The sequence below is a fragment of the Mercenaria mercenaria genome, chromosome 12, assembly GCF_021730395.1.
Source record: "Mercenaria mercenaria strain notata chromosome 12, MADL_Memer_1, whole genome shotgun sequence".
NCBI classification, from domain to species: Eukaryota; Metazoa; Mollusca; class Bivalvia; order Venerida; family Veneridae; genus Mercenaria; species Mercenaria mercenaria.
The window spans coordinates 28,138,040-28,155,000 of NC_069372.1; the positions used below are offsets into that span (position 1 = coordinate 28,138,040).

Here is a 16,961-nt window from a genome sequence, read left to right on the forward strand (position 1 = left end):
ATTTGTAATACCTATTTTTCAGGTTCCGTTGATAATTTGTTACTTATATACTAAAATAAGATCTAAAACTGTTCAAATTTCAGTAGAAAAATGTGGTTCCTTAAATTTAATTGATGTTACCATGGAAACGAAGCCCGTGACCTATGTATCTAAATGTAAAATTCAAAAGCGTTGACACTGGTCTATTTAAGAAACACAACTTCGGCTTTTTATTTTCATTTCAACAATATCCATTAGAATAATATCAGCATGCTGAACGATTTTTCCATGAAAAATGCCAGGCGAGGGGTACTACCGTATGTATTCTAAGCTGTGAAATTTGTTTGAATCAATGCAAATAACAAGAAAATATAACTTACGTTAGAAATAATATGTTTTAAAGCTACATTAACTAGAAAGATAATCTTATTCAATATTTTTTTATAAGAAATTACGACAAAAAGCAAGATATAAGCTATTTTAAACATCTCTGTTGCCATGGTTACTGTAAACTTTAAGAAAAATAGGGTACCATGTAAAGTGCATGGTATTTTGCTTATAATATTTCCCAAATATTCCATGTTAGTCATTAACAGAATGCCACTTAGGCCGTCGAAAACGCCTATTTTTATACATAGTTGTTTAAAAATGAGAGAAAATGCGTTACCATGGAAACACGAGCCCCGCGACATATGCATTTAAAGCTTATATTAGAAAGCTAACGTGCATACTAGTAAAATTATCAATTATGCAGACTTCTACGGATATCAATGAAACTAAAATACACTGAAAAGTGTTAAATATCCGTATTTTCCTTCTTCTTTTAATATGAAATATCTTTAGAGGGTCATGTTCTTCAAACCTAGATAAAAATTGAATTTGAAGGGGCAGAGACAAACGAAATTGAGATTGTAGCAGGTCAAACTCCATATTACACGAAATGCAAAAAAATGCTGCGGTTCAACTAACTTGAATTTAACCTTGTAACAAGGTAACCTACCTCCTTAATTACATCCAAAAGCTTTAAAGTAACAGCCTCGGTTAAGTTTAGGTTGTTCATTCACAAAATCAAATACCTTATATATTTTGATAATGATTTCATTATTATATAATTTATTGTACAGGTATAAGCAGTAACGAGATTATAATTAACTATTAAACTAAACTAAGCTATATTGGATCGCAAAAAAAAAGTTAGAAAATGTCGCAAAAAATCTGAGTTTTTTTTTTTTTAAACAAGTACAGTTGACTTAGACAGTTTTTGTGTCGCCTACTACAAAGAAGCTGCGACATATAGGGATCACTTTTCCGTCGTCTGTCCGTCTGGCGACCAGCTGGCGTCCGTCAAGCTTCTTGTCCGGAGCATAACTCAAGATGTAATAAAGGTGCTAATTTGTTACTTCACACAATGATCGAACACAGTGAGAGGATGTGCAGTATCAAAGAACCATAACTCTAGGTGGTCCCATTTTTCAATTATCTCCCCTTATCCTTATAAAAAAGACTTGTCCAGAGCCCAAGTCAAAAACTATTTGAAGAATTGACTCGATACTTTACACATTGACAGAAGAGTGCAGTGTGATGGTCACATTTTTAAATAACCTCCCCTTATCGTTATATAGAAAGCTTGTCTGAAGCCCAAGTCGAAATTATATAAAGGATTGACTTGATACTTTGCACATAAATAAATAGAGGTCCAATGAAAGGAAGTACAGTGTCCAAGAACCATAACTCTAACTCACCTTATTTTTGAATAACCTCCCTTTATCTATCAAAAAACTTGTCTGGAGCCAATGTCAAAACCATACAAAGGATTGTCTTGATACTTGATACATTGATAGAGGTCAGTGAAGCAAAGTGCAGTGTCAAAGAACCTTTACTTCAGCTGACCCCATTTTTGAATCACCTCCCTTTATGCATGAAAAGGAAAAGCAAGAAGCTTGACTGAAGCCCAAGCCAAAAACTATGAAGGATTGATTTGCTACTTTGCACATTAATACAGGTCAGTGAAAGAAAGTGCAGTGATAAGGAGTCATAACTCTTACTGACTCCAATTTTAATTACCTCCCTGTATGTATAAGAAACCTGTCTGGAATCCAAGTAAAAACAATATAAAGGATTGACTTGATACTTCGCACATTAGTAGAGGTCATTCTTCTTCTCTTATGTGTACTACTCTAGCATTCGTCCCCAGCAGGCGACACGTGCGATCTTATTATTCATATTGAAGCGTAATAATTTTTGGACAATAAATTTACACTGCGACTATAAGATCTATTATACTGACTTTTATTTGACCTGATATACAAAATATAAACATGTCAAAAAGAGAAGTAACAAGTTTTTTCTATTGTTATTTTTAGACAATGGGTCGTCGAAAAAGTTTTTCCCATAACAGTGATAGGTTCACGCACCACTATGTCTCTTCTCGTGCGCCTTTAAATTACTTTTTCTCCGAAAAGACATTCCACACTCCTGGCAAATATATTCATTCTCCGTGCTATAAATAGATAATAGTTTTACTGCTGTTACTCTCGGTGCAACAATGATACCTATATGCGTATTTAATACTTCTTTTTGTTTGTCTTTGATTTACGTCCTTTTTCAAAGTCAGAATCATATGGTGCGGACAACTAAACTAACTATCGTAACTGGAAAGAACAAGTACTAGGCTTCTATCCCCCGTAAGCAACTGTCAACTTTTTCACTCAAAGATACATGGTCAGTTGCGCATATGATGGATTTAGAGCAAAATAATTTCAAAATTTTATCATTTTACCTATTTATGTATAGATATACAAGAGCAGTAAATGTGTAATTATTTCCAAGCTTGGATGAGGACCGACGCTACTCATTTTCACTGTAGCATTTCTGTATATACTAACCTACCGAAAGAAAAAAAAGCCTATTCCCAGCATCTGCATCTTTTTTAACAATATCAAAATGTTTACAGTTCAGTCATTTAAAGACAGATGTTCTACATGCATGATAAATAGTCTTTGACGTGTACGTTACCCTCTGGGGAAAAATGACGTGTACGTCACCCCCTGAAAAACCGCAACGTGTACGTTACCGCACCCTTTGTCTTACGATATCTTTAATATTCCTGAATAGTCATGTTAAATATTTGGTACAGGACTTTGGACAATGACAAGCTTTATTTTAAACCTAAATTCCAGCGAAAATTCTCTGCAGAATCTGTGCTAGGTGCGTAACTTGTGAACAGACGTGTTCGTTACCAAAATATTTTGCATCTTTCGAATCGGTTGGGCAAGGATTACGTAAAAACGGGAGGGAGTTTCATCAAGTTACATATATGCGCTGAAAGAGCTTTTTATTGCGGGGTTTATGCACGTTATCTCGTTTAAAACAATTGTGGATCAAAAAAGTTATAGTGAAAAAACATACCTGAAGCGGGCCTATTTTTAGCACTTTTGCGTGCACGTTATCCAAGTTAGTCACGTGGTTTCCCCACCGTGATAATAGCAAGAGCCTTGATATTTGGCATGTGATATCAGTTTTACTGTCTACCATAATTGTTTAAATTATTGCCCTAGGATCAGAAATGTGTGTGACATGTACATTGTATATATAATGTAGGCTAATGTAGAAGAAACCTAACTCTGTAGTTGTACCATTCCTTAAACCTACACAGATCTTTGTACCAAAAGAACTAAAACACAATATGCTTCATATATTGTATAATATGTAATGAGCACTTGGGCACGATTATCTTACATTGTTTCTTCTTCCAATAATATCCATTACATTTATATATAAGAAAATACTGACATGAATCATATAACAACTTCAAATACCATTCAATTCATAAGTATCAATTCAATCATTGAACATGAATAACATTCACTTCTCATGTGTGTATATATATATATATATATATATATATATATATATATATAACTTTACTATACCGTAGAATATATATATAACTTTACTATACCGTAGAAGTGGGCAGATATACGTTTGATCATTAGATTCTCAAACGTATATCTGCCCACTTCTACGGTATAGTAAAGTTATATATATATATATATATATAACTTTACTATACCGTAGAAGTGGGCAGATATACGTTTGATCATTAGATTCAATCCGTAAAGGACCGTAGAAGTGGGCAGATGTACCCGTAAAAGTGGGCAGACTAACGGTACTGGAATTGAAAAGAATCTGCCCAGATTTACGGGCTTGGTGATTTATATATATATATATATATATATATTTATTTAAATAAAGTAACAAATAATTTCCCGTGATTTAGATTTAAAAAATAGTCTGTTTGTAAGCATAGGTGCCCAAAGCTGAATGACCATACAAATCACAACAATCGGCACGATAACTTGCGTTACTAAGGCTACCAACAAAACAACCATCAAAACAAGATTTTGATTGGCCTGATACAACAAAAGATCTATACCTATTCAAGGAAAATATTTCCCGCCTAATTCGCTTCGCTTAACCGACAGAAAATATATTTACGTTATACAAACACACTTGAAGCTTTGTACATAGGTGAGCGCTTTAGGGTCAATGGCCCTCTTGTTTCTTTTATTCTGTGTAATAGTGACAAATGCCAGTCAATTTTAGAGATTTTCTCAGGGAACTGATTGTAAATATTATTATGATATTGGACATAGGATATAGACTGGCTACAAAAACAGGACATAGGATATAGACTGGCTACAAAAATAGGACATAGGATATAGACTGGCTACAAAAATGGCTACAAAAATAGGACATAGGATATAGACTGGCTACAAAAATAGGACATAGGATATAGACTGGCTACAAAAATAGGACATAGGATATAGACTGGCTACAAAAATCTAAAATTTAAAAGTCAATGTTATTACTGCTGTTATACTATAATTGTTCCCACATGTTTAGAGAAATGCTGATTGCGTCTTTGTCTTGTTGTTTCACCCTGCCCTTGCAGTTTTCCTCTCGCACATTACTATGGGTTTTACTGTTGAATGATTTTCGGTGTAGTTACGGGCCTTTGTTTTCCTATAATATAGTTAATCTTTACTCCTTCTTTTACTTTCAGGTAGTGTTTGTAGAAGACTGAAGTGAAATAGAACCTGCTTAAAAATACTTACTGGGATAGTTTTACAACAACCCCACCCCTAGAAATAAGAGTGGCCTTTATTGGATTAAAAACACATGTGTTACTGTGTTAGAGACCTGAAACAAACTGCTGATTGCAGGCAGAATAGATACACATAAAGGTTAAATTATTTGATAACCTGATGAATTTACAAAATGAGTGACACAAAGAAGTGACGTAACCAGGTTCTGGTCACATTGGAGTTGAAGTGGATGACTGGTCTGCTAATGGTGAAGACTACTGGGTTGAGGGGAAAGTGAAACCGTATGGTAAAGGAGGTCATCTCTAATCAGTTGTTCAGACTTACTGCATAGACAGTAATTATGGGTGTTGCAGAGGAGCAACTAACAGAGGCGTCAACTCTCTCGTAAGTAGCTCCTGTAGTTAGACTGAGCAATGTGTGATATACACCATAGATTTTGAGGTTTTCAGTGCTATTACTGCCATTAAAATTAAAAATAAAGAGGCACATATGAATTTTTCAAATGTCTGACATTCAAAAATGAAATGGCACTAAAACTGAACAATGACTTCAGGTCTGGTCATGTAGGGTTATACAGAGTGGAAAGAACGGAGAGTATTCTCATATACATGTACTTTTGCATTCTAGTCACATCTGCTTCTCGTGAGCAGTAATTATGTCTCCCACCACACAGTGGTGTGGGAGACATATTGATTTACTCCTGTCTGTCTGATCCGGACCGGTCCGGTCCGCACTCTTTAAGTGGAACATTTCTCATCTGATCTTCACCAAACTTGTTTGCAAATAAGTGCTCGGCCAAGTTCGATAACTAGCCAAATTGGCCCAGGCACTTCGGAATTATGACCCTTGAATTACCAAAAAACGCTCAGATTTCTTGCGCATTTTTGACACCAAAAGGACCACTACACTTTTAAAAGTAGTATAGGCGTCCTTTTGGTGTCAAAAATGCGCATGCGCCCTAGTAGTATAGGAGTCCTTTTGGGGTCCTTTATGTGCATGAGCTCTAAGTAAACAGTGTATAAAGACTGACTTACTATTTAGATGATTACCGGTAGGCAGTTGTGGGAGACATGCGCTTTTCTCAAAAGCAGCTCTAGTTTAATATTAAATTTTGAATCGGCAATATGACATTTCAAATGCTATAGTTATAACAATGGTCATTTGGATGTAAATTAATTATACCCCCACCAAACATGTTGAGGGGGCGCAATATAGGAGTCAGTTTTGTCGCATCACGTCACGAAATCTATTATCTCAGTTACTACTAAATGGATTTGATTCAAACTTAAAATAGATGTATCACCTCAGATCATGTGACACAAGGTGCATAACTCTGACACAAATTTTTCATGAATTAAGTCCCCTTTATTTAGAATTTAAGGTTAATTTTGATGCATTTTCACTATAATCTCAGTTATTACTAAATGGTTTTGATTCAAACTTAAAATAAATGTTCCACCTTATCAACCCAATCTTGTGACACAAGGTGCATAACTCTGACACCAACTTTTCATGAATTATGCCCCCTTTTACTTAGAATTTAAGGTAAATTTTGATGTATTTTCACTATATCTCAGTTATTACTAAATGGAATTGATTCAAACTTAAAATAGATGTTCCACCTCGTCACCCACATCATGTGACACAAGATGCATAACTCTGATACCAATGTTTCATGAATTATGCCCCCTTTTACTTAGAATTTAAGGCTAATTTTGATGCATTTTCTCTATATATCATTCTGATTGGCTTAGAGCCAAAGGGAAGTTACCTTTTTTTAACTTTTGTACTGAGTTACTTCCCCTTAAATTCCAAGAATTTGTCTATTTTTAGAAATTCTATTTTTAGATTTTCAATATTTTAGGTATTTTTCTAAAAAAAAATTATTAGTCCTGTGTAAAAAGTAAAAACATTTTTCTGTGGTAACATGTGTCTGTAAGACATTTTTTTGTATTCACTTTTAGTGTATCTATTAGAGAATTTATATTTACCTCATCCCTCATCCTGGGCACATATACAAGTATTACTTATATGTGCCGAGGAAGCCCAGGATGAAGTACTTCAAAGACGAGTAAAATTTTGTTTTAAATATTTTAAAAGTTTTTTTTTTTACGTTTTATATTGTTCTAAGTATTTTTAAAATTTCTTATGGTTGATGGTTGCCATTCTTCTGTGACAAGACCGTATGGTGGGGGTATAAGTCACTCCTGTGACAGTTCTAGTTTAAAAGAGCCGATTATGAATATGCATACATAAACTGCTAGGACAGGCACTGTGACAATAAGTATTTTAATAGTTGGACTGATGAAATATTAATTAAGATTCATTTTACACAGGGGTTTCATTAATTTTTGAAGTAGAATAGAAATTGCAAAGTAAATTGGGATCTGTGGCTCCTCCCATTTAGAACTTTGTTTGCAAGAGGAAAAGTAAGGGCATCAGGTTACTATAGCAGGGAAATTATTGTGACAAATTCTGCAGTAACTGTTATTATACTCCTGTAAACAAAGTTTAGGAGGAGGTATACTGGAGTCATCATGTTGGTGTGTGCATCTAATGATCTATGCACCTGTGATAACTCCTGAAAGGACCGTTGCAGGGCCCACGCTGTCGTTCGCCACTCGAGCCATTTGGCGAATCTGCGATGAAAGTGGCGAAGAAAAATCGCGAGTGGCGAAAATGAAAAAATCTTCGTAATTTGGACTGCCATTTTGTTTCAGACGTTCTAAATCGTAACCTCCGAGAAATTATGTTAAAAAAAAAAAAACAACAGTTGACTGGTTCCGATAATTTTACCTTGTAAAATTAACTTATTACGGGATAGTACTACCCAGTCTGTGTTCACTTTACATATAACAATGTGACACTGTAATAAACATCTTGACACGCGAGGAGATGCAATTTGCAATCAATAAGCAACCAATTTTCGGGTTAAAATAATCTTTTTGTTTTGTTGTCATTACGGCAGATTAAATGATTGATGCCTTTAATTTCCATGGATGAAATAATTAATAAATAAATCGGCAAAATAATGAATGGTTTGATGAATTTTTTAACGTTGTCGCCACCATCAGACAGTATCTTAGTCACAGGTCCAGTGTATTTTTTGTTTAATATAAAAATCCATTTTTTTAAAACACAAATATACTTTTTTTATGTTAGTCAAATGAAAAAAAAATGATGACAAAAAATCTAGTCACAATATCATACACGACACTGTGACCGGATTTTTGTCATCCTTTTTTTTTCATTTGACTAACATAAAGAAAGCATATTTGTGTGAAAAAAGGTTGTTTTTTTATATTAAACAAAGAAAAAAAAATACACTGGACCCGTGTCCATGATCTTAGTAAGTAATTAGTAAAGGTGTTTGCCATGTTTTTTGAATGTCTTTAAAAGATAGGAATGGATTTGAAATGTAATCCTGTATCAGTTACCAACACAGAAGATAATAGGTAAGGGTAGATTTATCTGAAGCACAGAGCACCAAAAACACAGCCCCCCAGGCCATGCATTTACATAGTAGGCCCACAATAAAAAGAAGCTGTAATATTTCAGACAGGTTGCTTCAACATCCAACAACATTTTAAAATACAAAACTTGCTTTAGAGGTATACCCACTTTCATTTAAAAGTCCCCCTATATAGCTAGAATATCACCATTTGCTTATGGGAAGTAACAAAAAATTTCAACGCGCCGCGGGAAGGGAAACCTCTCCAGCACCCTCCCTACCATTCCCAAGAAAAAAGGTGGCTCCAACTTTTTCCAGCCCAGTGTGGGCCCTGCGTTGGATTAAATTTGTTTTTGGTACACAAGTATATAATAATATCGTCAAGGTCAAACTTTCATTACAATACACTGTATTTGAGTTGTAGCCTGTTTTAGTCTTAATATAGCAAATGTTGATGCCTGTTTGGTAACTGATATTAACTCTTGAAAGAATGAATAGATTGAATTCATTCTTTAGCTCACTTGAGCACAGAAGTACTCGAGGGGAGCTATTGTGGTCACCATGTATACGTTGTCATGTGTCGACCATTGTCCGTCATCAGTAAGTTGACTGTTAAACCTCTAGACGTAACAATTTTAGCCCAAGCTTAATGAAACTTTGAATGCAAGTTGAGAAAACAGAACAAGTTTGTTGTTTTTGTGCTTACCTGAGCATAAAGTGCTCAAGGTGAGCTGTTCTGTCCATCATTGCATGACTGCATTTTGACTTTTAGCACTCCAGCAGTCACAATATTGGACATCGACCAAAGGTGTTCAAGTCAGCTGTGAAATGTGAGCGAGTTAGGGCCATGATGACCATCTTGTTCCTGTTTATGTTTTCATCCTGTTATGAACAGGGTAGTTGTTTCAGGGATATAGTGTTTTATTTTTCAGGGCATTCAACATGATGGATTCATCAAGACTGTCAACATTTGTAATCTCAATACTGCTTATTGTATATGGAAGCTTCAGGTGAGGCTTGGAAAAATGTATTTAAATGGACTAACTTAGCTATGTGCTTCTCCCAGTTAACAACAATAGGGATAGCTTTTTCAAATCTGAGTTCAAATGTTTAATCTTTGGGTTGAGGCAAATTTTCTCTTTGGTGATTACTTCTAAAGTCATTTTTTTTCCCAACCTCTTGAGGTACTACTTTGTCTGCCCGTCCATCTCAGGGTGGCAAACCCACATTACATTTCGGTATTGTGCACATGATTCAGGTAACATTTTTGCTTATAATTTCCTTAATACTTTACTGATTTTGATAAGATAAAAAAGCTTCAAAAACAAAAAAGGGGTGCTTGCTTCCACATAAAGTGTCTGCCAGACAATCCAAATACTTCTCAAACACTCCATCAAAATGTTTTTCATGAACCAGATGTGTAGGTAATGTACACACTGGGATTTGTGCAGAGTGTTTGAAGAAAGTATTGAAAATGTGTGGCAAGCTTTGTGCCAAAGACAGTTCTTGTTTACCTGGCTTCGACGCTTTTTATATTATTAAAATCCATCAAGTAATAAAAAAAAATTATAAGCAAAATGTTACCTGAATCGAGCTATTTCCCCCATGTGTGCAATGCCGAAAAGTCACATGGGTTGGCCACCCTGTATCAGATTCTGTCTGTCCAGAAATCTTTGTCCAAGTAACTCCTACAGTTTTCAAAATTAAAAGAAATGTATTGGCTATGAAGTGGTTGTGTGTATATTGTCAAAACACAAGTGTAACACCATTGAAATAATTTGTAATTGCAATAAGTTGAACAGAAAATTTATTTCTTTAAAACTAGTCGTATACCTGCGTATCTTGCTGCATACTGTAAAAGCAGAAAGTTTCGCAAGGGTATAATTTTCGCTCAATTCGCGTGGCCCTACATCTCACAAAAATTATTCTTCGCATAAATATTCGCCATTCGAATTCAAATTCAAGTATGATACCATTTTTACAATTTCATGAATATTAAACTTTGCAAAACATACTCAGAATTTCTAATTCGCGAAATTTTGACCCAGCGGAAATATATGCTTTTACAGTAAGGTTTTCTTGCTTTTGTACATGTTCTTCATTAATGACGTGCCATCTGCAAACAGATATTGATTTATTGACTTTGATTGGTAGTCAAATTTACCGAATGGTTTACCAGCTGTGGTTTAGGATCAAAGATGTTTTAAATGAACTAAGTATTGCTTTGGGTGTACATGTACAAAACAAAAACCGGAAATTGAAGAGATGGTAGGGGATATTTTGAATAAAAACAAAAACAGTTCTCATTTACCATGTAGTACAAGATGACAAAATCTATCAGCTAACAACTTGGTCTAAAATTAAATGATATACACTAAGCAAGCCATTCAATAAGTGTTTTATTACATGAGATCATAAATACTTTTTCACAGATTTCACTTCTTCAGGTGTTGATGTTAGCCCAGCAAACCCGTGTTGAACTGTAGACTGGTCACTAGCACAAACTATATTTATTAAATGACTCCTTATATGAATGACTGGTCCATAGTTTGTGCTGTGGACAAGTTACTATGGACTGGCATCAGTCATTAAGAGAACTTCAAAACAAATATCTCTACCATAAAATCCTCTTTCATAGCACTTCCTGGAAAAATTTACAGTATCTCTTAACTCTGACTCTAATGTGAGAGAAAATGGTTTTCTGAGAAAATATCAGTTGTGTCAGTTCGAAGAAAGAAATATTACAGAGTACTTGATCTCAACAGACTTTGTAAGTCTAAAGTCAATAGTTCAATGTAGATTTTCTATTTGAGAAAAAACTTGGAACTTACTTTCTTATGTCATGTAAGTAAACACTATTATATGGCAAGCCATTTAGAAACCTATTTCTGTCGGTTTCATCTTCCTGTGTGGCCAGAGCTTGTTGGTCATGACTCATGGATTCAAGCCCCTGTAGAGATAAAGTCAGTACTGGTGCAGAATGCAGAACACCAATAACTGTGAAATACTGTTGACAGAATGGCATGTTTTCGATTCATAAAAGTAGAAATATTGAATTATTTAGAATTTAACAGGTTGTTACTTTATGTTCACTTTGACTTAAACTTTAGGAATGATAATTCATTAACATAGAAATATGTTTTTATGTCTTCTGTTGTCAACACTGAACTGTCTCCCTATTTAGTTTAATACAAGTTTTTGCTTACTTAAAGAGAAATATTATAATGTAGGGTGTTTTTATGCTTTTTAGATCTCTAATGATAGAACAGGAGAACAAAGAAAAAGAGAAAGATAAAAATTACAATGCTGAAGCAGAGAGCAGTAAGTTGATTGCTGATAAAATAGTTATATACCTTTTTTGGCCTTAAGGTCACAAGTGTAGCTACTCCTTTATTTTAACTTATTTTTTTAAGAAAGTTAAATGCTTATTTCATTCTTTTTTATACACCCGTTTTGGTTAAATGAAAATATTACGTGATGGGGTGTCCGTACATCTGTCTGTCATATTTTTTGTCTGAGGCATTAATTACCATTCGAGGTATTGACTTTAAACTTTGCATGTAAAAAGATGGCAAAGAGATGATATGCAGAGAACATGAACCAGTTCAGAAGGTCAAAGGTCAAGGTCACAAATGAAGCTCAAATGTGTCAAATTTGTGTCAGGAGTATAACTTGATAATCATTAATGGCATTGATTTCAACCTTTGCATATAGGTAGATGACAGTGAGACAGTGTGAAAGTGCATAAACCAGGTCTGTAGGTTAGAGGTTAAGGTCACAGCAAGGTCAAATCTGTCTTGTTATCATATTTTGTGCCCAGAGTTAGTGATGGGAAATCGGTTGGATTTGCCAACCGATTAATCGGCATAATCGGACAAGCAAACCTATTCGATTAATCGGATATAATCGGATAATCGGTTATTTTAGTTGTATATCTATAAGTTCACTTCACAGTGTATGTTTCATATCATTACTTAAGAAATGAAACACACAGAAATTAGATATCCTATTTATATTGTATCCCTTCATCAACATAAATGTAAAATATTTGTGAAGATAGTAAACTTCAGGTACTCGTCTTAATTTCACCAGGGTGCAGACAGACAGTATTAATCCAGTGATATTGTGTTATTACAATTAAAAATTATTTGGAGCAAAAAATGTAATAACGATTTATTAATTCTTAGTTAAAGACTGGAATGTTTTCAGTCCCACAAAGTTAAAAATTGAAAATACTTCTGTCGGCCCATCACTACCCAGAGTTGACTTGCTAATCCTTCAAGGTATTGGCTTAAAACTTGGAATATAAGTGGGAGGTGATGAGGTGATTAGAGGTGTGCAACAATCCACATTACTGTCCCTGCTTGCACCCTCCCCCCCCCCCCCCCCTCATACGGGATGGTTTGATTGTAACCCTAGCAACCTCCAGCTTTAGTGTCTTTGATCACTGATCCAATTATGCTGCTGAATACAGATCATTTGAATATAGTATTAGCTCATTTCAACCAAGAGGAAGTCTCACCCTGTGACATAATTATCCAGCTGTAACTTAAGTACATCCAACTTTTTATGCCCCTGGCATCTACTGATGCAGGAGGCATATAGTGATCGTCCTGTCCGTCCGTTCGTTCGTCCATCCGTTCGTCCGTCCGTACGAGATTAACCAAATGGGACCTTTTCGTCTAGCATCAATACCCCTTACTAGAATGACTTGATACTAATGCAGATGTAACCTGTGACCATTCCTCATCTTCAGACGTCACCTGACCTCAGTTTGACCTTGACCTCTTTTTCAACTTAGGTTGCTTCATATGGGCCATCTCTTGGTTAACCAAATGGGACCGTTTCGTCTAGCATCAATACCACGTACAAGAATGAATTGATACTAATACAGATGTAACCTGTGACCATTCCTCATCTTCAAACATCACCTGACCTCAGTTTGACCTTGACCTCATTTTGGACTTAGGTTGCTTTATATGGGCCATCTCTTGGTTAACCAAAATGGGACCATTTCATCTAGCATTAATACCACTTACAAGAATGAATTGATACTAATACAGATGTAATCTGTGACCATTCCTCATCTTCAAACATCACCTGACCTCAGTTTAACCTTGACCTCATTTTAGACTTATGTAGCTTTGTATCGACAAGGATGCCACCGGGTGGCATCAAGCGTTTATTTAATGCAGCTCCTTGTTTTTATTCTGTTGTGTGTAATATTACCTTCTTTTTCATTTCAGATGTTCAGACAATTGACACTTGTCAAGCGGCGTTCTTGCCTCTAGGAGCCTCAATTTCATTACTTGTTATGTTTCTGTTTTTTGATTCCCTACAAATGGTGTTTGCAATATGCACTGCAGGTAAATAGTTATATAAATCCCCACTAGTTTTAACTTTTAACATCTTTGACACTATGCTAAGAATTACACAAACCTTGGTCTGTATGGACCTTAGATAATTAAGCTAGAATGCTCCAAGGGGCTGCCAGAGCTAAAAATAGAAACAAAACCTTTTGAACTGTTGCTTCTTATGAATTGCTTAATGGATATTCAACAGACTTGGTGAGAAGCATCATTTAACTTTCAAATAGTATTGCTTGATTGCACTTAGGGCCTCTGTATAATATTTGAAGGAAAGTTTGAAAATCTTTTTGTTTGGAACTAATGGCCAGATTTCAGTATGAATTTCCAGGAATGTTCCTCAGGTGAACCTCTAGAATCTGTGAAAATACTTGGCTGCCATGTACTGGACTTATTTGCTTGATATATATGTAGTTGATATTTCGAAAATCACCTTTTCTAAAATTAAATTTCATACATTCCTTAGGAGTCAATCTATCAAAAATGTTAATAAAATGTTGAAGTCAAATGTTGAAGAAAACATGTTATTTCATTTCAGTGTTAGCTACAGTTGCATTTGCATTTCTGTTGCTTCCAATGTGCCAGTATTTGATGCGACCTTGTTCAACAGGACAAAAGTAAGTTATACTGCCAGTTCTGTTTAGGTAGTAACAGTTTTCCCTGACATATAAGTTATACTTATCTTTTTTAAAGTCTCAAGATTGAAAGTGGTAGGAATATTTTCATAGATATCACATAATGAGGAGTGTTTACACACAGGTATCAGTTTGGAATCTTCAACATCAATGGCACTTATAGTTCTCACACACCTTCATGCATAGATTTTCTAGTCTCAGTCCTAACTTTTGAAGTGTAAAGGGAAATTCAGGCCATAAGAAAAAAAAAAGTCTGTGTTTTAGTAGTATTGCATCATTTTGTTTATATTGATGAGCAATGTTTTGATTTTCTCCGTGTCAGTTTACCAGCTGTTTCCTATGGAACAATGGAAACAAAATCTGGTGCTCTCATGCTGTATAATGTCATATAAGTCTGATGTATTATAAATTAACTGTTTATTGATTCGGAAAGTGACTCATTATGTCTCCCCAAGGAGACATATTGTTTTTGCCCTGTCCGTCCGTCCTTCCGTCCGTCCGTACGTCACACTTCCTTTCCGAGCAATAACTGGAGAACCATTTGACCTAGAACCTTAAAACTTCATAGGGTTGTAGGGCTGCTGGAGTAGACGACCCCTATTGTTTTTGGGGTCACTCCGTCAAAGGTCAAGGTCACAGGGGCCCGAACATTGAAAACCATTTCCAATCAATAACTAGAGAACCACTTGACCCAGAATATTGAAACTTCATACGATGATTGGTCATGCAGAGTAGATGACCCCTATTGATTTTGGGGTCACTCCATCAAAGGTCAAGGTCACAGGGGCCTGAACATGGAAAACCATTTCCGATCAATAACTAGAGAACCACTTGACCCAGAATGTTGAAACTTCATAGGATGATTGTACATGCAAAGTAGATGACCCCTATTGATTTTGGGGTCACTTCATTAAAGGTCAAGGTCACAGGGGCCTGAACATTGAAAACCATTTCCGGTCAGTAACTTGAGAACCACTTGACCCAGAATGTTGAAACTTCATAGGATGATTGGTCATGAAGAGTAGATGACCCCTATTGATTTTGGGGTCACTCTGTCAAAGGTCAAGGTCACAGGGGCCTGAACATTGAAAACCATTTCCGATCAATAACTAGAGAACCACTTGACCCAGAATGTTGAAACTTCATAGGATGATTGGTCATGAAGAGTAGATGACCCCTATTGACTTTGGGGTCCATCAAAGGTCAAGGTCACAGGGGCCTGAACATGGAAAACCATTTCCGATCAATAACTAGAGAACCACTTGACCCAGAATGTTGAAACTTCATAGGATGATTGTACATGCAAAGTAGATGACCCCTATCGATTTTGGGGTCACTCCATTAAAGGTCAAGGTCACAGGGGCCTGAACATTGAAAACCATTTCCGGTCAGTAACTTGAGAACCATTTGACCCAGAATGTTGAAACTTAATAGGATGATTGGTCATGCAGAGTAGATGACCCCTAACGATTTTGGGGTCACTCTGTGAAAGGTCAAGGTCACAGGGGCCTGAACATTGAAAACCATTTCTGGTCAGTAACTTGAGAACCACTTGACCAAGAATGATGAAACTTCATAGGATGATTGGTCATGCAGAGTAGATGACCCCTAATGATTTTAGGGTCACTCTGTTAAAGGTCAAGGCCACAGGGGCCTGAACATGGAAAACCATTTCCAGTCAATAACTTGAGAACCTCTCGACCCAGAATGTTGAAACTTCATAGGATGATTGTTCATGCAGAGTAAATGACCCCTATTGTTTTTGGGGCCACTCCGTTAAAGGTCAAGGTCACAGGGGCCTGAACATTGATAACCAGTTCCGATCAATAACTTGAGAACCACTTGACCCAAAATGTTGAAACTTCATAGGATGATTGAACATGCAGAGTAGATGACCCCTATTCATTTTGGGGTCACTCTGTTAAAGGTCAAGGTCACAGTGGCCTGTTCATGTAAAATCATTTTTAGGAAATAACTTGAGAACCACTTGACCTACAATGTTGAAACTTAATAGGATGATTGGACATGCAGAGTAGATGACCCCTATTTATTTTGAGGTCACTTGATCAAAGGTCAAGGTCACAGAAGCCTGAACAGTGACTTGAGAACCACTAGGCCAAGAGTGTTGAAATTTAGCAGGATGATTGGACATGCCAAGTAGATGATCCCTATTGCAGCCAACCATCAGTGTCTCTTTGACTTTCACTCCTGCATTGACTTCTTGCCTATAGGACTTTGCATTGGGGGAGACATGCGCTTTTTTACAAAAGCATTTTCTAGTTTACATTTGTTATTGTGAGTTTGTATACCCCTAAAATTATTTAGGGTTGACACACTTATATTTGCCCTTGTCAGTTTGTCTGCCCAGTCATCTGTCAGAATTTGTGCCATGCATGTCCCACAGGGTGTGCACATACGTTGG

The 16,961-nt window shown here is 35.9% G+C and overlaps 1 protein-coding gene across 5 annotated transcripts in view; it reads left to right on the forward strand.

Annotated features, from left to right (window-relative positions):
- LOC123534099 (signal peptide peptidase-like 3) overlaps positions 1-16,961 on the forward strand; it is a 58,454-nt gene that overhangs the window by 23,996 nt on the left and 17,497 nt on the right. For all 5 annotated transcript variants that reach the window (XM_045316168.2, XM_045316172.2, XM_045316170.2 and 2 more), the window contains exons 2-6: positions 5,045-5,471; positions 9,471-9,548; positions 11,789-11,859; positions 13,785-13,904; positions 14,443-14,521. In XM_045316168.2, the coding sequence (XP_045172103.2) occupies positions 5,428-5,471; positions 9,471-9,548; positions 11,789-11,859; positions 13,785-13,904; positions 14,443-14,521 (392 nt within the window). In that variant the 5' untranslated portion in view covers positions 5,045-5,427. The remainder of the gene's footprint in view (positions 1-5,044; positions 5,472-9,470; positions 9,549-11,788; positions 11,860-13,784; positions 13,905-14,442; positions 14,522-16,961) is intronic.